The following is a 21207-nucleotide window of genomic DNA, read 5'->3' on the forward strand; positions in this document are numbered from 1 at the left end:
GCCCTGAAAAGGGCCTTTTATTGATAGAAAAGGACGTTCAACCGCCGAAACCGTAGAGGGTGCGGCCCTGGCGCTTGAGCGCGTAGACCACATCCATGGCGGTGACCGTCTTGCGCTTGGCGTGCTCTGTATAGGTGACGGCGTCCCGGATCACGTTCTCCAGGAACACCTTCAGCACCCCGCGGGTTTCCTCGTAGATGAGGCCAGAGATGCGCTTCACACCGCCGCGACGAGCAAGGCGCCGGATGGCTGGCTTGGTGATGCCCTGGATATTGTCGCGCAGCACCTTACGGTGGCGCTTAGCACCGCCTTTGCCCAGACCCTTCCCGCCTTTGCCGCGGCCAGACATGATGAGCAAGACAAAGTCTCACACAACGCCTTGTGAGGACTTTGGCCTGAGGCAGCGCCTTTATACGACAGTTGGCGGACCGAACTGAGAACCTGAAAGAAGTCGGCGAGAAGTCCCGCCCCGGTGGGGGAGGGGAAATCTAAAGGGTCAAACCGAAATAGGGAAAAAAAAAAAAAGCGAGCTTCTTGTTTCCGTGTTCTGAATTTTGTAATGCGCAAAGTATTTTGTTACCACGTTATAAGGCTTTAAAAAATTGCTTTTGAATGCAGAAGATATACATCAGTACTGTGGGAAATACAAGAAAGGACAAGAAATTAAGAAACTACAATCTGTTATCCCATCACACAGGCTAGTTAATAATGCATTTTGCAGAGCAGTTGCACATATTTTTCCAAGAAAATGTATACAGTGTTGTATATGGAGTTTTGTAACCGCCTTGTATTGATTATAGTTTAATCAATTTCTATTAAAGAGATAGAAGTGATTTTTTAGTGTCTATGTTTCTTAGGAATTATCAATAGTTTTAATCAGTTCCCCAGCAATTTTTTAATCGGCTGTATTTTAAAAATAATGTTTTCCACATTCAACATAAATTTACTTTTTTTCTATACTTGGGACCAATATTGAAATTTATGATTTTTTTATTACACCAAAATTTAAATTTTTATTAATATTTAAAATTGTATTAGAGGTCTCATGATTTGGTACTGCGGGTCTCCTCATTATTTCCTTTCCAAATTTCCTAATCTGTTTCACCAAGGTTTCTGGACAACTTTAGAGACCTTTTGTGAAGTTTGAATAAAATCTCTTCGAGATTTTGATAATTGCGTTAGCCTTAGAACTTAATTGGAATAGAATTAAAACCCTTAAAACAAGTTCTTATAACTAGAAAATTGGTGTTTGTAGGTTTTGTGTGGGGGTGTTTTTTTTTTTTTTTGGATGGAGTCTCGCTCTGTCGTCGGGCTGGAGTGCAGTGGTGCAATCTCGGCTCACTGCAACTTCCGCCTCCCGGGTTCAAGCCATTCTCATGCCTCAACCATCCGAATTAGCGCGGACTACAGGCATGCGCCACCACGCCCAGCTAATTTTTTGTATTTTTCGTAGAGACCAGGTTTCACCATGTTGGACAGGATGGTCTTGATCTCTTGACATCGTGATCTGCCCGCCTCAGCCTCCCAAAGTGCTGGGATTACAGGTGTGAGCCACTTCGCTTGGACGCTTGTAGGTTTTTAAAAAGACACTTTTATATGACCCAACTAAAGATTTGTTATCAACCATTATGGAGCAACTTTGATTCCGTATATTTGATTTTCTTTCTTATTAATAAATACAGGGTTATACTCTGAATTTTTTTTTTTTGGTGGAGACAGTGTCTCGCCCTTTCGCTCAGGCTGGAGTGCAATGGCCCGATCTTGGCTCACTGCAACCTCCACCTCCCAGGTTCAAGCGATTCTCCCACCTCGGCCTCCCCCGAGTAGCTGGGATTACAGGCACTCACCACCACGCCCAGCTAATTTTTTTGTATCTTTACTAGAGACGGGGTTTCACCGTGTTGGCCAGGCTAGTCTCCAACTCCTGACCTCGTGATCCACATGCCTCGGCCTCCCAAAGTGCTGGGATTACAGGCTTGAGCCACTGCGCCCGGCCACTCTGAAATTGTTTTAACATCAATAAAAATTATAAAACTCCTATAACTATTCCAATATAATCTCTTAGTATTCAATTCTTTGTTTAGGAAGTGGTTAAGAGCTGAAACTCTGGAATTAGAAAACTTTGGTTTTAGATTAAATGTTTACCTATCACACTCAAGCTGACTTGTTACCGACCAGACACGAGGTGACTTGTTTATTCTTTTTAAATCTTTGCTCATCTACAAAGTTAGAATAGGATAGTGACGGTACTGTTGGGGTGCAGAATGATTCCCCAGAATGTGGTTCTTGGGCATGCTGAGTGCTTTTGAACATTGAAAGGCTTCAGAAATAAGCTTCAGAATCAAAGCCCCTCTAACCTCGTCTTCTCTTTCCCATACATGCGAAGGGACTCTGACATTTCCTAATCGGACCAAGAAAATTTCTTACCAAAAGTAACAGAATTGCCTTCTGTCCCCTCCCTGTTATTTCATTATTGCAGAAAAGAAGACTGAATACAGATTTTTCAAGATAATGTCTGCCTCTGGGTCTCATTTAAATTACCAAGACATACTAGGTGCTGTGGCTCCTCCCTGTAATCCCAGCACTGTGGGAGGTCGAGGCAGGTGGATCCCTTGAGCTCAGGAGTTCGAGACCAGCCTGGCCAACATGGCGAATCCCGGACTCTACAAAATATACAAAAAATTAGCCAGTTGGTGTTGCATGCCTGTAATCCCAGCTACTTGGAAGGCTGAGGCAGGAGAATCACTTGAACCTGGGAGGCGAAGGTTGCAGTGAGCTGAGATTGCACCATTGCACTCCAATCTGGGCAATAAGAGTGAAACTCCGTCTCAAAAAAAAAAAAAAAAAAATTAGCCAGGTGTAGTGGTGCATGCCTGTGGTCGCAGCTACTAGGGAGCCTGAGGTAGGAGGATCACTTGAATCCCAGAGGTGGAGGTTACAGTGAGTGGAGACTGTGCCACTGCACTCCAGCGTGGGTGACAGCCTTGGTGACGGAGTAAGACCCCATCTCAAAATCAATAAATAATGAAGACAGTTATTTACAAGCTAATTTCTTTCTGTGGTCCATTTATTCTCCATAACAATCCTTTATTGCCCCTCAAAGGAATTGTCTACCTTTCCCATCTCCTCCTTCCCCTATGAAAAAAGTTACATAAGCTTTTGTACGCCTTTAGGGACTGGGGTAATCACTTTGTAATGCTCCCTTGTGCACACTATTAAATTTCTATGCCATTTCTCCCATTATTCTGCCTTTTGTCAGTTGATTATCTGTGAAACTTCCCTTAGCCCCTACAGTATTTACCTCTTTGAGGTAGTGTAAGAATTAATGGAGGCCAGTCTCAGTGGCCTGCCTGTAGTCCCAGCTACTCTGGAGGCTGAGGTGGGGGGATTGCATGAGTTCAGGAGCGGGAGGACTGTGCAAGCTCAGGAGTCAGAGATCAGCCTGGGCAACATCACAAGACCTTCATCTAAAAAACAAAAAAATTAAAAAAAAAAATGGAGATAATGTACATAAAATATCGAGCAGAATGCCAACCTGTATTTAATATAAGTAATTTTTTTCTTTACAACTAATTTACAAATATTTTATGTTTATATTATACTTCAAATGTTAATACATCATAAATTAATCGAATTATTCATAACACATTAAGTAGCTAATTTAAATAACAAATATTTATTTTTAGTACATATTGTCAATGCCAGGGCTCAGAAACCAATACTCCAAACTATGGCATGGTGACAAGCTGAACTGCAGAAGCCTCAAAGTCTCTTTGACCTTCTCCTGCTCCCCAACCTTTGTCTGCCTGTTATCTGGACTCACCAAAAATGAGACCCTGTATGACAAATGTAATCACACCTGAACAGCTCATTTCACAAGATAAGGTACAAGTTTAATTTCTTTTCCCTGATCCATTCATTCTTCCTAGCAATCCCCTCAAATGAATTCCTCTTCTCCCTCCCTCAAACTGTTTTTTAAGGATGGTATATAAACTCTGAACCACGTTCTGGGGTGGGCAATCACTCTGATTCTCCCCATGCACATTGTAAATTTGTCTGCCTTTTTTTCTATTAATCTACCTCATGTCTGATTTTTCAACAAACCTTCAGAGGGCATCAAATCAGTAAGGACATTCATTTAATTCAATATTTCACAGATGATATAATACCAGGAAGTGATAAGGCACTATAAATCTTCCTAATTGCTCCTCGCCCTTTGGATCCCTCTGATCTTTAGGTTGCCTCCTCTAGTTTACTTACTGTAAAGCTACTCATTTAACAGCTCCTCCATTTTCCTTTATATGTGTATGTGGAATTATAAACAATGATATATCACACTTGTATATTTTATTTTGCTTAATACATAAGTTTGCATTTGTCAGTGTTTTGATTATGAGTACCTTGATTTGAGTTTGCATAAATAACACCAAAAATTATAATAATTATAAAGCAAAAGTTACTTTACAAGCTGTTTAGCTTAAAGAATTTTACTTCTGGAACTCACGAACTGTGAAAAATATTACTTAGCTAGCTTTCATGATTAGATGGTGATTCTTGGGAGAAACAGAAACAATGGAATAATTTTATCATCAACTTCAATGATCGTACAGCATATTTTATTTAAAAACTTATTTTAATTTCAAAAATCTGACAGGCCTTCTATGGAGCTGTATCATTTACTTTATATTGATGGTTGTAACAGAAACGATTATTGAAAATTTATACACATAAATAACGCAGATGACATTTGAAAAGGGAACAAATGAATTAATTCATTGAAATCAGGATTGAGTCCTCAACATCAAATATTCATAAATTTTTTTAAACAATGTAATATTTATGATTTTTTTGATTGCTGTTTTATTCCAAAAAATACTAGTTGTATGTGACTGCAATTAAGACTTAAATCTAGGAAATAAAAATGTGTGGAGACTCAAAAATTAATGTATTTCAATGGACTAGAGATCCTGTAGAAATTCATTTTCATTAACATGTCTTTAAGAGGAAAACAGCAGCTTATATAAGTTTAGGTGGAGAGGAATAGAAGGCCCTCTCTAGCTAGGAGGACTTGGTGATCTGAGAAGGAAAGGAGTGATCTTGGTGAAAGAAAGGAAGCAGGAAAAACTGACAGGAATAGGACTATATGACCATGATATATAAGAAAACCTGACTTACAATGTCCTTGATTCATACTGTTTTTAAATAACACGTTCTAAAGTAATCTCACACCCTAACCCCAAGGCTTTCTCCCATCATTTATATAAACAGTCCATTACGACATGTATTCTTTGACCAAGCCAACTTGAAGCTCCTTTTGGATATAGACTTTATGTATCTGGATTAATATTGTATTCCCATTTAGGAGAGTGCCTGGCACACCACAGATGCTCAGAAAGATTCAATTGAACTCGAATAGGTAGGCCAAACACACACGGGGTCCTAAATTCTGCAGAAGGGTCAGATACCCAAAGTTTGCCTCCATGGTCTTATGAAGTATAAACTAAAAGCCCAAGCAAGGAGCAAAGGTTAGTTTACCAATTATATCTCTGGAACCCAGGTACACTGAAAAGTATTATTTAGCTAGCTTTCAGTCCTCTGTAATACAGAAAGTAAGTATCTGACACTAGGTTCATTTGAAACACTCTTGCTCTGTCACACAAGCTGGACTGCAGTGGTGCAATCATAGCTCATTGCAGCCTCGAACTCCTGGGCTCAAGTGATCCTTCTGGTCTCAGCCTCCCGAGTAGCTAGGACTACAGGCTATGAGACGCCAGGCACGGTTAGTTATTTTGCTTTTGTAAAGATCAGCCTGGCTTCGAACTCCAAGGCTCTAGCGGTCCTTCCGCCTCGGCTTCTCAAAGCCGTTGTGTTACCGGATGGTGCCAAGCAGTTCCAGGCTCTTCGTGCCCGGTACAAATTGGACGACACACACAGATAGCAAAGCAAAGCAGCAAAAGTTCAGTAAGCAGAGTATTACATTCTCGGGGGGAGGGGTGGGGGGGAGAGCGGACTGACCTCTGCGAGATGAGATCAGCGTCAGCTTGCTGTAGTTTCAGTCATTTTATGTGTGCGTGTTTTTTTTTCTGTTCCCAGTGCTGCCTAATCCATAGCCAGCATTTGCCCTTTTATTGATAGGTTTGTTACTTACTTTGTCCTCTGTGGCTTGTGCCTCTAGCTCATAATCTTAAATATATGCATGATATGTAGCCCATATGCATGAACCTTAAGTAGCTGATTATCATACGGGCTTTTGTTAAGGATACTTTTCCTCTCTAATACGCATGCCCATCTCTGAAGAGCTGCCTCTTAAACTAGTTTTTTCCAGATCTTGCCGGCCACGAGGTCCTTGCTCACGTCATCTCTTGTTTCGGCTGCAAAAGGTTCACTGCTTGTTATCTCGCTTCTTGTTCACCCGCGCATCTACCTTACTTCTGCCCTTTGCTTTTACTTATTCTGCCCTCTAACCAACTTTCAGCTCCCTTTGTTATTCTCTTGCCTCACTTTTCCTTATTGTCTCAGCTGTATTGCAGGCGCGAGCTGCCGCGCCTAAATTTCTTGATGTACCGTGAACATTTCAATGTCTACTTTCTATCTCAAAACAACGTGGTGTAAAAGCCGTTTGGTTTTGCTTCATCTCTATACAGCATGCCAGTGCCATTGCAAAATGACTCGCCTATCGGATAAAACTGTTGAACACAGCTCTACTTGGTGAAAAAGTAGGTGGCTCTAAAAAGAACCTCTTTGGTTTGGACCGAGGTATGAATAATGAGCTGCTCCAGACCCGCTACTTGCCCTTGGCCTTGTGGTGGCTCTCAGTTTTCTTAGGCAGCAGCACGGCCTGGATATTGGGCAGGACACCACCCTGGGCGATGGTCACTTTACCAAGCAGCTTGTTGAGCTCGTCGTTGCGGATGGCCAGCTGCAAGTGGCGCGGGATGATGCGGGTCTTCTTGTTGTCGCGGGCCGCGTTGCCAGCCAGTTCCAGGATCTCGGCGGTTAGGTACTCCAGCACCGCCGCCAGGTACACCGGAGTTCCGGCACCGACCCGCTCAGCACAGTTGCCCTTGTGGAGCAGTCGGTGCAGTCGGCCCACTGGGAACTGAAGATCCGCCCTAGAAGAGCGGGTCTTAGCCTTGGCGAGAGCTTTGCTGCCCTGCTTGCCACGTCCCGACATGACGAAAAAGTCTCAATCAGTAGCATTCCTGAGACTGACGTAACGCTAAAGCTCCGCTACTTATAGTCAACACAGGCATGAAAACTAAGCCGTGCTATTGGCTAACATTACAGTTTCTCTTTAACCAATGGGATTGTGGTTTTTAAAAACACTTATTTTGATTGGACAAAGTTAATATACGTTTCCAGGACTCACCACTAGTTAAACGCACAACTTCACTCTCTGCCCCACTTGCGTTAAGAAGCAGTGAATAAGCGGTAGGTTGACAGAGCTACCGTCTTTCTTCCAGTTTTTATTTTTGCAATTTTCCGGCAGTTACTCCCAGCCATGCCTGAGCCCTCAAAGTCTGCTCCTGCCCCGAAGAAAGGCTCCAAGAAGGCAGTGACAAAGGCCCAGAAGAAGGATGGCAAGAAGCGCAAGCGCAGCCGCAAGGAGAGCTACTCTGTGTACGTGTACAAGGTGCTGAAGCAGGTCCATCCCGACACCGGTATCTCGTCCAAGGCCATGGGCATCATGAACTCCTTCGTCAATGACATCTTCGAGCGCATCGCCGGCGAGGCTTCCCGCCTGGCGCATTACAACAAACGCTCGACCATCACCTCCAGGGAGATCCAGACGGCCGTGCGCCTGCTGCTCCCCGGGGAGCTGGCCAAGCACGCGGTGTCGGAGGGCACCAAGGCCGTCACCAAGTACACCAGCTCCAAGTGAGCCCACCCACCGCCGAACGTTCGGTCAGTCTCGGCCCACACCCCAAAGGCTCTTTTCAGAGCCACCCAGTCTTCCCAAAGAGAACTGGCACTCACTGTTCTTACAGCAGGTATTTCTTAATTGCTACAAAGACGATTTCCAAGATTCTTTACTTTAGCCTTGTTAGAAACTAATTTTGGCTTAAGCCTCTAATCCCAGCACTCTGGGAAGCCGAAGCGGGTGGCTCACCTGAGGTTAGAAGTTCGAGACAAGCCTGGCCAACATGGTGAAACCCCGTCTCTACTAAAAATACAAAAAAATTGGCTGGGCGTGGTGGCGGACGCCTGTAATCCCAGCTACTCGGGAAGCTGAGGCAGGAGAATCGCTTGAACCCGGGAGGTGGAGGTTGCAGTGAGCCGAGGTCGGGCCATTGCACTCCATCCTGGGCAATAAGAGCGAAACTGTCTCAAAAAAGAAAGAAAAAGAAAAATTAATTAGCACTGCAGTGTACTGCATATTGCAGCAACGCTTGAGACAATTTTATATCTGAAGAAGGATCAGGTTTATCATCAGACAAACCTAGTAAAAGGAAAATTCAATTCCTGTTGACCCCAAAGAAAATATAATATTTAAGTGTCAACTGGTAAAATATCCACAGTGCTTCCGGTGCTCTGTCCCTAAACTTCATGTGTACTTTAGTAATGAAGCAGTTGGCACACACAGAAACGTACAAATCGACTTAACTTGTTTGTTTTGAGAGTGGTGCTGTTACTCCTCCCTTGTCCCCCGTTTGGATTTGCTAAATATTAAGATAGAAATGCAGTAGAAAAAAATTTGAACCCAGTTTACAGCACCGTACACGTCAATCGGGCCGAGTTGATGTTAATGGCCAATCCGGACACTGCGCGGGCAGTTTGAAACTTGGCCACCGTTTTCTCTGGTGAGTGTTCTAATTGGGAAAATTCTTGGCAGTGCGGGTTTTTTGGAGGAATCTTGCTGTTTTACTCATTCCCATAATTATCTTGTGTGGAATTCCTATTTATGAACATAGTTTCTATTCCCTACTTTTTCTATTAGGGTCTTCTCCATGTTTTCTTATCTGTGTCACTTGCATTTACTGTATCTCTAGTAAGTGGAAGAAATTTTAAAAGAAAAAAAAAATAGAGGAGGACAAGGGCTGTTCTCCATTGTTTTCCCCCACCCCCAACTCAGGAAATCAAAATGAGTGTCTTCATTTTAAACACTTAGGAGTGGCATATTTAAAAGTATTTTGGTCTTTGCCAAGAATCAGTGTGGGAATTCTTCCACATCAAATTGTATTTGCTGAGCGTTTTTGATAATATTTTTTATCCAGTAAGTATACTCCAGTGACCCAACTATTTGATTCCTAGCTGTTTACGTGAGAGAATATTTTGCACACAGGCAACAGGAGACATATGAGAATGGAAAAAATGCTATTTTTAATAGATAAAAATACTAGAGGCAACTACATGTTCATGGTCAAAATAATGCATTTATTGAGGTACACACAGTACCTGGTTGAATTTTAGAAACATAAGTCTCAGAAGGTTCATATATAATAACATTTTTTAAAACTCAGAAGTAAAACCATGGCTGGGCATGGGGGCTCATGCCTGTAATCCTAGCACTTTGGGAGGCTGAGATGGGAGGATTGCTTAAGCTCAGGAGTTCAAGACCAGCCTGGGCAACATGGTGAGACCCTACCTCTTAAAATAAATAAATAAATAAATAAATAAATAAATAAATAAATAAATAAATAAAATTAAAATAAAACCAACTTATACATTGTTGAAGTGTATATAGACAGAATAAGTATACAGAAGTGTGTGATAATGAAAACTTTTAAGAGAGTTTTTTAAATACCTGGCAGTGGCTATCTTAGTGATAAAGGCAAGACATGGGATGGGGAAAAACACAGAGGTAAATACAAGTTGTCGTCAATATTCCAGTTTTGGGTTAGATGTTTTATCATGGGTTTTGATATAATTTGATTTAAACTTTATTTTTATTTTTATTTTTTTGAGATGGAGTCTCACCGTGTCGCCCAGGCTGGAGTGCAGTGGCATGATCTCGGCTCACTACAACCCTCGCCTCCCAGGTTCAAGCGATTCTCCTGCCTCAGCCTCCCGAGTAGCTGGGTTTACAGGAGCCCGCCACCATGCCCAGCTAATTTTTTGTATCTTTAGTAGAGATGGGGTTTCACCATGTTGGCCAGGCTGGTCTCGAACTCCTGACCTCATGATCCACCCGCCTCGGCCTCCCAAAGTGCTAGTATTACAGGCATGAGCCACCATGCCCAGCCTGATTTACACTTTAAATATATGTTACATATATTAAATTTGTGTATCAAATACTATACTGGAAAATATAATAGGAAAAAAACCCCTGTGTAAAAACAAGTTACAAGTATCACATAGTTTGTCATAAAGGAAAACTTATAGGTGAGAAACTCAAACTTAATAGTGTTTCTGTAAATATTATTCATTTTCTAAATATTATTCATTCCTTCTCCTCTCTTAAGGAAGAGAAAAAGAAGATTCACAGAGATATTAAGAAGGCCCATGAATTCAGAAAGCTCAAGATTTTGGCTAAAATTAAGAGTCAGCAACCAATCTCCAGGTACCCTTGCTTCTCAATCTGTAGGCTAAAGACCCTAGACCAAAAATCCTGATTCCTAGGAAGTGCTTGGAGGATCTTGATGGTGCTTCATTACAGTTGGTTTCTTTACATTATTTGATGTATTGAATCTGCATTTGGCACAGAATTGATACAATTCAGACTTCACGAAACCCATTTAATTAAATGTTCTTTCTCCCTGCTTCTCTATCTATCTAAATCCTAACTTATCCTCCAAAGTTAACACAAGTCTCACAGAGACTCACTCACAGAGGGCCACAAGTCTCACTCTCTGAAGCCCTCTGTATTAGAGCCTAGCTGATCTCTGTCTTCCTTTAGCTCCTCTAGCTCTTATAAATCTCTACTTAACTTCCCACAAAATCTTTGTAACATCTCTCTGGAGGCTGTGTGTGTGTAGGTATATGTGTATTTTGTATATATGTTATGTATGTGTATGTGTGTATACTCCTCTCTCTGTTAGAACAGAGATTATACTTTTTGCATTTATGTATCTCCTCTCCTCCCACCATTTCACACCAAAATACTTGAGGACAGTAAATTCATCATACATTTGAGTTTTTTCATCACAACTTTTCATAGCACAGGTGCCTTTGAGCCTCTCCATTAATACAGATAATCAGCAGGAAATTCTGATATTGGTTTGTTTTATGGAATGGAGGAATCTGTAGTTAAAATCCAGAAGAGAAAGTGAGAAGCGGATTTAGAAGGATTAAGATACCTAAACACATTCTCCAGGCCAGAATAAAGAATAGTGAAGTGACTCCTTATTAAACATACAGAGAATATAGATAGATGTCTATATTTCTGCATCTATATGTCTATATGAAGTTTGGGCCATCAGGGACTACTTGAATAACTTGGAATTGTTAGCAGGGAAGAAGATGTCTAGAAGAATATTGTGTGTGGGGTGGCTAAAATCTGTGTGGAGAATGGAGAGAAGCATTCAGAAAAAAATTGAACACTTCTTTACAAAGTTCACATATCAGGCCCATTACTCTCAGTTATTAAGAAGGTTAAAATTTCTAAAACAGAGAGATAAAGAGAAATTAGGACTCAAAGACAGATCTTTCAAGTTATTTGCACCTGGTAGCCAAGCATGGTACCCTCTGTTGCTGAAACAATCTTGATTAATTTATGACATTGCTAATCAGCCTTGGGGAATTGATTAGAGCTAATCCAAACCAGGATGTCACGTTAGTGCTTTACACTGGAACTTTTATATGGTAGCTTCAAGAAAGCACATGATTCATGTTTTGCCCCAAATAACTTTTTGTCTATATATATATGTTTTTGTTTTTTTTTTCTGAAGAACAATTTATAGGGCAAAAAGGAACAGATTGGAACATAGAATTATATGAGAGTATCTGGTCCTAAAGGACTTTTTTTTTTTTTTTTTTTTTTTTTACAGCTATGTCTTGAAAAAACAACTATTTACCTGAATAAATGGTCTTTTGCCAGACTAGAAAAATTTATATTTTCCTCATTGGAAACAGAGTACTCCCTTCCATGGAGATTGCAAGAAACATACTGACAAAGCCTAATTCTTTTTCACTCATTTATAGATTTCATGCAGTCTACCATTCTTCAGTTATGACATAGTACTGGACATGCTCCCTTTTTTATTTATTTTTATTTTTATTTTTTTGTTTATTTCATTACAGCAAACATTGCCTGATAAAGGGCATGTTAAATTAATGTGATCACAACTTATCTGAGGTCTATTTCCTATTACGTGATGTGGAAAACATGGTGTGAATTTAATCATCCATCCATTTCTAAACCATCTCAAATATCTATTACTTCTGCAGATGGCCAATTTATTCATTTCCCAATTCCTTTTAACTTGTATTTCAGAGCCTCTCCTTTTCTGATACTGTCACCAAATCATAAAGGTTGGGAGACTGCATGAGGTAAAGCAGATGCGTGGTACTAAAAAACAGGAGAAAATTTTTCCATACTTGAATAATGATAAAAATGTCTGTCCAGGTGTGGCGGCTCATGCCTGTAATCCCAGCACTGTGGGAGGCTGAGGTGGGTGGATCACCTGAGGTCAGGAGTTCAAGAACAGCCTGGCCAATATGGTGAAACCCCATCTCTACTAAAAATACAAAAATTAGCCAGGCATTGTGGCGTGCACCTGTAATCCCAGGTACTCGGGAGGCTGAGGCAGGAGAATTGCTTGAACCCGGGAGGTGGAGGTTGCAGTGAGCCAAGATTGCACCACCGCACTCCAGCCTGGGTGGCAGAGCAAGATTCCATCTAGGAAGGAAAAAAAAACTTCTATCAATTTCCAGAGTTGAACACGCACATAAGTATCTCTAGGGAGTTGGTAAATGTGAGTGACGAAACTTAACAAGGTTTTATTGAGGGTCAGAAAATGGAAAGAACAATAGGGATAGACTGTGAGAACAAATAACCTCATCCCCTGACAGTAAGAATTCCCACTGATATAAGGAAAAATAAAAGAAGTGCCTCAGCCATAGTTCTATAATTATACTAGAGAAAAGGAATTATTTTTGATGGAGACATTAAGAAAAACTGTAAGAAAACACTGGGTTTCTAAGCATATTAATTTGGGAAGAGCCTTAAAATCCCAAGGCACAAGGGCAGCAACTCAGGCTTTGAAATCATATAGTCAGGTCCTGGTGCAACCATTTGGAGTAGCAGTGAGGGTTGTAACCTCTATTTATTGACCTTCTGTGAGGTTGGTGCTTGTGTAGCTCATTAAACAGGGCTTACAAATGAGAATATATAAAAAGCAGTGGTTCTCACACCTGTCAGGCCTAGGCTCCCTTTTTATGTCTAATATTTTTATGGTCCTTTTTACAGCCTGAAATTAAATTCTTAGGTAATACTATTTAACTTAATTTTTCAAAAATTGCTAAAGCAACTTAATATGATTTAAAAGCTAAATAAGGGATGGTCTTTTAATAATAAAGATGATACTTTCAACCTATAAATGCTTGGGCCCTATACTAGAAAACAAAATGAAGTAGTTGGATGTTCTAGCTCTGTATGGAACTATCCTGAATGCAACAGGACCAAACCAGCTGACTCAGGTAACTCAAATACCACAAGGGACATTACTCTCAGTAATATGATTTTTTTCTTTTTGAAAAGGCCAGTAATGCTGAGTGACATTTGAACACAATAAAATGCAGTCTTCTCTTAATTTGTAAAGTGATTGCATTCTTGGAAAATTCAGTGCACATTAAACTATGCACACACACAGACATTTCATGCTTATGTGTAAAAGGAATTCTGTTTTAGCCTCAAATAATCAGGTTTTTCACCTTCGGATTGATTTTGAGATACCTGGAAGTCATGCATGAGTTGAGGCTTCTTCACAGGACATCTAGCATCCCTGGTCCTTCCGTAAATGTCAGTAGTGTGCCCTTTCCCAATCACCGGGACAGCAAAAAAAAAAAACAAAAAAAAACCAGCAACAAAAACAATAAAGTCCCAACTTATTTAATTTCCCGAATGCTCCCTAAGAACCAGTACTGCTCTACGAGAACCCTCATAAGCAGAGGGTCTTGATGCTGAGAAGAGGTGGACAGCCTGTGATGGCAAAGGATCATTAACTCGGGAGTCCTCCACATTGATTATCATTGAATGTGTCCTTGGAGAAACAGTCAATACAAAAGAACATGGTCACTGTCCTAAAGGACATACATCCTAAAGGACAACTAAAGAAGCCTTAATGATATATACAATTTATATATCAGGATTTAGTGTGGTGTGTCCTAAGTCAGAGAGATGGGACAGAATGGGCAAATTCTTCAACAAAACAGATACCATCTTCCAGGGCTCAAGAAACACAGTGCCCAGGCTGATTAGTTTAGATTCATTTGTGTGGAAAGGAAAGCATTGTTTTGAAAAATGTTTTTGCTGGGCGCGGTGGCTCACGCCTGTAATCCCAACGCTTTGGGAGGCCGAGGTGGGCGGATCACGAGGTCAGGAGATTGAGGCCATCCTGGCTAACAAAGTGAAACCTTGTCTCTACTAAAAATACAAAAAATTAGCTGGGTGTGGTGGTGGGCACCTGTAGTCCCAGCTACTCGGGAGGCTGAGGCAGGAGAATGGTGTGAACCCAGAAGGCGGAACTTGCAGTGAGCTGAGATTGCGCCACTGCACTCCAGCCTGGGCAACAGAGAGAGATTCGTCTCAAAAAAAAAAAAAAAGAAGAGTGTTTTTAACAAGAAAAAAAAGTGACATTTGGAGGTTTTAATTGGGCAGAAATGAACAGAGTAATAAGACTAGGAAAGAAGACTCCTTTGGCAGTAATCTAGGGATAAGTAATCCATAATGGGAGCCCTTTACTTTCCATTGCCAGTGCTGACCTACTCTGCACCCACCTCCTCTCTCCTGGTTATTACATAGCTTCTACCTGGTGTACCTGCTCCTATCTCTGTGCCTCTCCAGTCTGTGCTCCCCTCAGCATCCTGAAAGCCTTCTAAAAGTTTCGATCAGATTACCTGCTCCTTGACTCAGAAACTTCCAAAGCCCTTACCTTGCCCTATGAGGTTTTGCATACTCTGGCCCCAGTGATGTATTTGGCCTCAACTCCTAGGGCTGTCTCACTTGTTTCCTCTACTCTAGCTACCCTGGCCCCCTTGATGTTCCTCAAACTGCTGAGCATTGTGTCCCTGTGAGCCCCTCTACTTTATTTTACCTCTGACTGGAACACACTTCCATCATTTGTCCCTCACTTGCTGCAAGTTGCTGTCTAAAGGTGACTCTTCCACAATTTTGTTATGATAGGGGGTCCTTATTGGTACCATGTGAGAAATTACCTTGATGCCCTGGTAGGCTCCAAGTATGGTCCCATGCAAGCTCTCCCAGAGGACACAGCACAAATAGGTTTGCAGACTATACAGTGAAATGCTCAAATCACAGCTTCATTAAAAAACATAACAAGCAGTAAAGGGAAAAAGAAGAGCAAGTTAATGGTTTAGTGTGTAAGTGAATTGGAAGAACCACACTATCTGAATCAAGTGTGAGCAGTTTCCATATATCTGATCTCTCTTACATTGCTGAATCAGCCTGTGGGATAGACAAAGAGATATATATGCCTGGACCCAACCAATTAGTTGGTTGAAGAGCCATGGATTTCATTTTTGTTTCTGAAGTAGAGCACTTATGGTGTCTCCAATGTGTGGCTGACTCAAGGCCTCATGAATAATGAGTTAGTGCTTTGATGTCTCATATTATCTGTGAATTCTGAATGTGTGGCTCCTTTTGTATATTTTGTTCCTCATGAACATTAGGTATCTTTTGACCCTTCCATCCCTTATATCTATATTTAACAACATATGCTCTATTTACTAACTACTTATGTCTACTTAAAACATCTTAAGCATTTTTGCCTACATTTTACTAACTAAAAGCATATTTATCTTTTATAATAGAATTGCTCATTTACAAAAGTAAATATGTGTTACAATCCATATCATTTATTGGTGTATCCCTGACATATAGTAGGCACTCAATACATATATGGAATGAGAGAATTGTGCTTTCTCTTTCCCTTTTCTCCTTCCCCTCCTCCTGCTTTTTCTCCTACTCTCTCTCTCTTTCACACACACACACACACACAGAAACACACACACACAGACACACTTTGGACAGGAATCCCAGCAATCTGGGTTCTGGTGTGACAACATGCTTTTCACAAATACTTCTTGGTTTCCATTCCTTCAAGTGTAAATAAAGGTAGGGTTTAGTAAGATGATCTTTGAGTTTCCTTCCAGGATTCAGAGTTTCATCAATAATTTCTTTATTCCTTTGCTCTACAAGGTTTCTTTGTGCTGTGGCTTTAATGTAGCCTATCAAACACATTTCAACAAAATCAAAAGCCTTTTGTTTTTGCCCATCACCATTGCTAGGAGGATCACTGCCAAGATCCCAAAGTAGAGGAAATTTTTCCTATAGAACATAATTGAATTTTGTATTAAGCAAGCTAAAACCAGAGAAAGATTAGATTTTAAAACCTTTAAAAGTGAAGCTAGGAGGGTGCCTCATGTCTATAGTCCCAGCTACTTGGGAGGCTGGAGTAGGAAGATAGCTTGAGCCCAGAAGTTCAAGGCTGCAGTAAGCTAGGATGGCCCCACTGCATTTCAGCCTGGGTGACTAGCTGGACCACATTACTTAAAAAACAAAACAAAACAAAATGTACACAATCTTTAAAAGTGATATGAAATCAAAACAATAACAGATTTATAGGTAAGTCTATGGAAGTTTTCAGAGCTCTCTTTTCAATTACCAGAAAAACTAGAATAACATTCTTATGAAAGGATTAAACAACAATTAAATAACATTATGGATTGCCATCATTGTAAAAAACAAGAATTAAAAGGCAATATAGGCTGGACACAGTGGCTCACACCTGTAATCGCAGCGCTTTGTGAGGCCAAGGCGGGCGGATCACCTGAGGTCGGGAGTTTGAGACCAGCTTGACCAACATGGAGAAACCACGTCTCTACTAAAAATACAAAATTAGCCAGGTGTGGTGGTGCATGCCTGTAACCCCAGCTACTCGGGAGGCTGAGGCAAGAGAATCACTTGAACCTGGGAGGTGGAGCTTGCAGTGAGCTGAGATCTCGCCATTGCACTCCAGCCTGGGGGACAAAGCGAGACTCCGTCTCAAAAAAAAAAAAGGGGGGTGGGGGCAATATATAGTTGTTTATGTATTTCTTATCTATTTAGCTACTAAACTTCTGAAAAACATCTTATTACTCACGAACAAAAAAATACACTATTTGACCAATTAACCACTTACTGCGGTATTTGCCTTTTTGCTCAAATTGCATATGAAGATACATATTGGTGACCTAATTTGTTTAATTTGCAATATTCCTAAGATAAAAACTAGTGGTTGCCCATTAAAAGTCTCTCAGGCTGTGGTCTTGAGATATGGAAAGGAGAGACACTTTGAATTTTTGCTTAAAGCCTCGCATTCAAAGCTAAATAGATATGGACTATATATTTCTGGAAGCCATATTATATTAGACACTACTTTAAAAATAATAATTTTAGTTTAATATGTTATACTAAAACATAGATACAAACTATTTCCCAGAGGATTTCTTCAGATGCTCAGAATGAAGAAAAGTATCCATTAATATATTAAGGGATTTTTTTGTGTGTGTTTTAATTTCTTAAGGCTATGTTTTATATCATGTTTGCTTTAATAGTAGAATTAATACAGAATATAAAACTGAGAGTATAGACATGGCCTATTCATGCAGAAATTCAAGTTTTACATAGAACTAGGATGTCCTGAAATTATAACTTCTAAAGTCTCTGCACTTTTCAAAGAAAAAAACCTGTAAATTTACATCTCAATTACCTTAATTAATATTAGAAGTTTGTACATGTGATGTGAATATATATGTGGAGTTGCACCTAAAATACATTATAACCCAAGTATACTAGTATCATTTACTAGTCGGTTCTTGTGAAATTACGTTTCAAGAATATTGAACTATATAAATAATTGCACTAAAATTTTGGAGATAGCATTGTAAATATTACATTGGACTTTAAAAAATAATTCTAGATATTAATTTTAATGCTTCGTAGCTTGATCATAATTTAATTATTTTTTCCAGCATTTTAAATTGACATCTTGAAAATAAACTGTAGAATATCAAGAAATTCTGTATATATTAAGGTATTTATATGTGGCCACATTATTGTGTGCTCATGAAGCTCATCTCAGCAGCGAGATGGAGAATACAGATATGTCCAATCTTTTGATGCTTTAGCTACATATTCCATGAGCCAAATGACACACTTTATACATACATACACTCAATATATTATTCATATTATATTTAATGGAGTTAATGGAATAATAATAAACTGAACATCAATGATACCTTTGTAATTTTGTTGTTCTCTTGGAGTAAGAGTGTTAGAAATTTAAAATCCCATTTCATTTTCTTTGTAAACAACTGCTATACACATAATAAAAACTGGGAGAACTTTAGAACTATAAAGTACAAAAGAAAAACACCGTAACTACATGCATTCATTAGCTGTGGAGTATATTAATTGTCCTAAAAGCTCAATGTAGAATGTTAAAGTCATTACTGTGACTTTAATAATACGTGGATAAAAGTCCATTGTGTGCGTTCTAAAATTTTAAATAATATTGTTCTTTAAACACATTATTTAAATTAACAGCCCACAATATATTAAATTAACCTTGGTAAGGGAATTTTTTTTTGTGACAGAGAAGAATGAAGCTTTTTGATCGTGAAGAAAAGTGAGTTAGATTTAAAAAGGAAAACTTTTTAGGAAGGATAAAGGACATTCAGTGAAAGGAGTAACACGCACTCATCCTCTAAAAACAGTGTTCTTTGATATGTGAGAGAGGAGGAAATAAAAGAAAAAAAGTCAGTGTTTTAAATCTGTCACTAAATATCATCTAAAAGTCCCACAAGTCAACCAGGTGCATCAATGCACACAGAAAACAATCTAACATAAACCGTAGTGTAGAAATTTTTAGTGTCTAGTCAAGAACCCAAAGTTCTTGAAGAGGATCCAATTACAAGTTTTGGGGAATAGGAAATCCTAATGAGTGTAGGACATCATGCTGATGGAAGGTGAGGATAATCTCAGATGTCTGGAGAAGCAATAAAAAGTAAGTTAGGGCAGGAGAGAGGCAAGAAAGCCTGAAAGAATCCCCACTAATAATTAGTATTGCTAACTCGAGAATTTTAGTTAAACAGAACAGTTACAGTTGTGAATTGGAATAGATTCAGCATGTAAAATGCCAGCAATCCATGATGATAATCAATTGGAACAAACAGTATGATGAGCTGAATAAGAAGCTTACACTGTGGTCTAGGATTTGTCTTCTCCTAGGACATTGTGCCCTACATGTCTGAGATGAGCATCATGCTCTCCATGAGGGTCCCATCCTTCCATTTGTAAGGTTCTATTGTATTTACCTTGCGGAAAACTCCACCTCCTACCAAGCTGTAGATCCAGGTTCAAAAGAGAACTCCCTGGAAAACTCCTTGGTGCTTTTCTCACTGAAATGTTATGTTAGGAGAGCATATTTCATCTTAGTGGCTGTCATTGCTGGGAATCCAAACTGTAATTCCCAAGGCATTCTCAAATTATCATCTGCATCAGCTTCTGCCACCAGTGTCACCAACAATATTGTTACTAAGAAAATGATTTTCAAAAAATGTTTGCTTTTTTTTTGTCCTAAGGACAGTGATTTCTATGATGGCAACAATTGCAGTTATTTTCAAAATGTGGTCTGGGGACCCCTGAGACCCTTTTAGTGGGTCTGTGGGCTTATATTATTTCATACTAATTCTGACACTAATTTTTCTTTTTCATTATTATTTTCAGATGACATTTATATTGCAAGAGATTGAATGCAGAAAGAATTCAGCTTTCCTTTATTAAACAAGACATTAGAGAGATTTGCAAAAATGTAAAACAGTGTCACTCTTTTTATTTTAAAAATATAGCTATTTTTCATAAAATATGTATGCTAACATAAAATGGGTTTATTACTATTATTTTTAAATAAATCAACCAAATTTGTTTGTTTTACTATATAATATGGTAAATGTCAATAGTTATAACCTACAGAAACACAAATTCTTTGGATTGCAAAACTCCACCACCTAACATGCTATAGATCAAGGTTCAAAAGAGAGCTCCCTGGAAAACTCCTTGGTGTTTTGTTCACTGAAATGTTATTTAAGGAGAGCATATTTTATTTTAATGACTGTCATTGCTGGCATCTGAACTCTAATTCCCAAGGCATCCTCAAATTATCATCTGCATCACTTCATTACTTTTTAAGAGTGTTACCGGGTCATGAGACCAGAAGGTTCAAGAACTGCTACCTTAGGGTATATACCACACTAGTAATGTTCATTTATGTTCAAATGACTATTTTTCAAAGTATTTGGAGTATTCCTTCCTGCACGTTTATGTTATGATCTAGATATACAGATCCATTTACTTCATTTTGCTGTTGATGTCTAGGGATTGGACTTTTTAATATTTGGTTCTACCGTTACATAAAATATTTTTACATAGTCCCAAAGTCAAATCAAATTATATCCAAAGAAATCTTTCTCCTTCATCCTAATAGCCTCTCTTACCGTAGAGTAATAATTTTAAATGTTATGATATATCCTTCTGTTGTTTATTATAAGCATATATGTATGTATTCTTAATACCCTTCTATTAAACAATAATGTATTACATAACAATTTTCTCTATCTTGCTTATTTCACATATATATCTTAAAGATCATTTATAATATGTGGAGATTTCCTTCCTTTATTATTTCCCAGCTGCAAAATACTCTGGGTTTCCTTCCTTTTCAGATTCTTGCTCTGTAGTTCTTCCTTGTCTTGATAGCTGCCTGACAGTTTTGAAGAAGTTTACAAAATGCCACCTCAAAATATGTCACTGGGGGCACTTAGGGAACAGCAAATGCAAGGTGGGGCTTTCTCTGAATTCCTCGTATTTGCCTATAGACTGTCCCTCCAAAAGGAACTCGAGTGTCATCAGTCCCCTCCCCATCAATCTCATCACCTAGGGAAGATTAACTCGTATCACAGGAGAGGGGACTGGAAGTTGATACTATGCAAGATAAATTTTGTCACAGTCACCTATTCTTTGGAGGGCCCATTCATCTTTCCCAA

At 39.4% G+C, this 21207-nt stretch overlaps 3 protein-coding genes across 3 annotated transcripts in view; 1 reads left to right on the plus strand and 2 right to left on the minus strand.

Annotated features, from left to right (window-relative positions):
* Positions 1 to 21207, minus strand: part of LOC116459919 (uncharacterized) — a 42250-nt gene that overhangs the window by 12 nt on the left and 21031 nt on the right. The window contains exon 3 of the mRNA XM_032140678.2: positions 1 to 366. This exon is cut by the window's left edge and continues 12 nt beyond it. Coding sequence (XP_031996569.2) covers positions 38 to 366 — 329 coding nt within the window. The 3' untranslated portion in view covers positions 1 to 37. The remainder of the gene's footprint in view (positions 367 to 21207) is intronic.
* LOC116459917 (histone H2A type 1-like) lies at positions 2884 to 7210 on the minus strand. Its single transcript, XM_032140675.2, has one exon. The coding sequence runs from the start codon at positions 7172 to 7174 to the stop codon at positions 6785 to 6787; it is 390 nt and encodes a 129-aa protein (XP_031996566.1). The 5' UTR covers positions 7175 to 7210; the 3' UTR covers positions 2884 to 6784.
* On the plus strand, positions 7390 to 7951 carry LOC116459918 (histone H2B type 1-N). Its single transcript, XM_058432326.1, has one exon. The coding sequence runs from the start codon at positions 7502 to 7504 to the stop codon at positions 7880 to 7882; it is 381 nt and encodes a 126-aa protein (XP_058288309.1). The 5' UTR covers positions 7390 to 7501; the 3' UTR covers positions 7883 to 7951.

Source organism: Hylobates moloch, unplaced genomic scaffold (genome assembly GCF_009828535.3).
Source record: "Hylobates moloch isolate HMO894 unplaced genomic scaffold, HMol_V3 SCAFFOLD_20, whole genome shotgun sequence".
Classification (NCBI taxonomy): Eukaryota; Metazoa; Chordata; class Mammalia; order Primates; family Hylobatidae; genus Hylobates; species Hylobates moloch.

Bases quoted from the DNA above. Each gene is read 5' to 3' on its own strand.
- LOC116459917 (XM_032140675.2), bottom strand. From the start codon at position 7,174: ATGTCGGGACGTGGCAAGCAGGGCAGCAAAGCTCTCGCCAAGGCTAAG.
- LOC116459918 (XM_058432326.1), top strand. From the start codon at position 7,502: ATGCCTGAGCCCTCAAAGTCTGCTCCTGCCCCGAAGAAAGGCTCCAAG.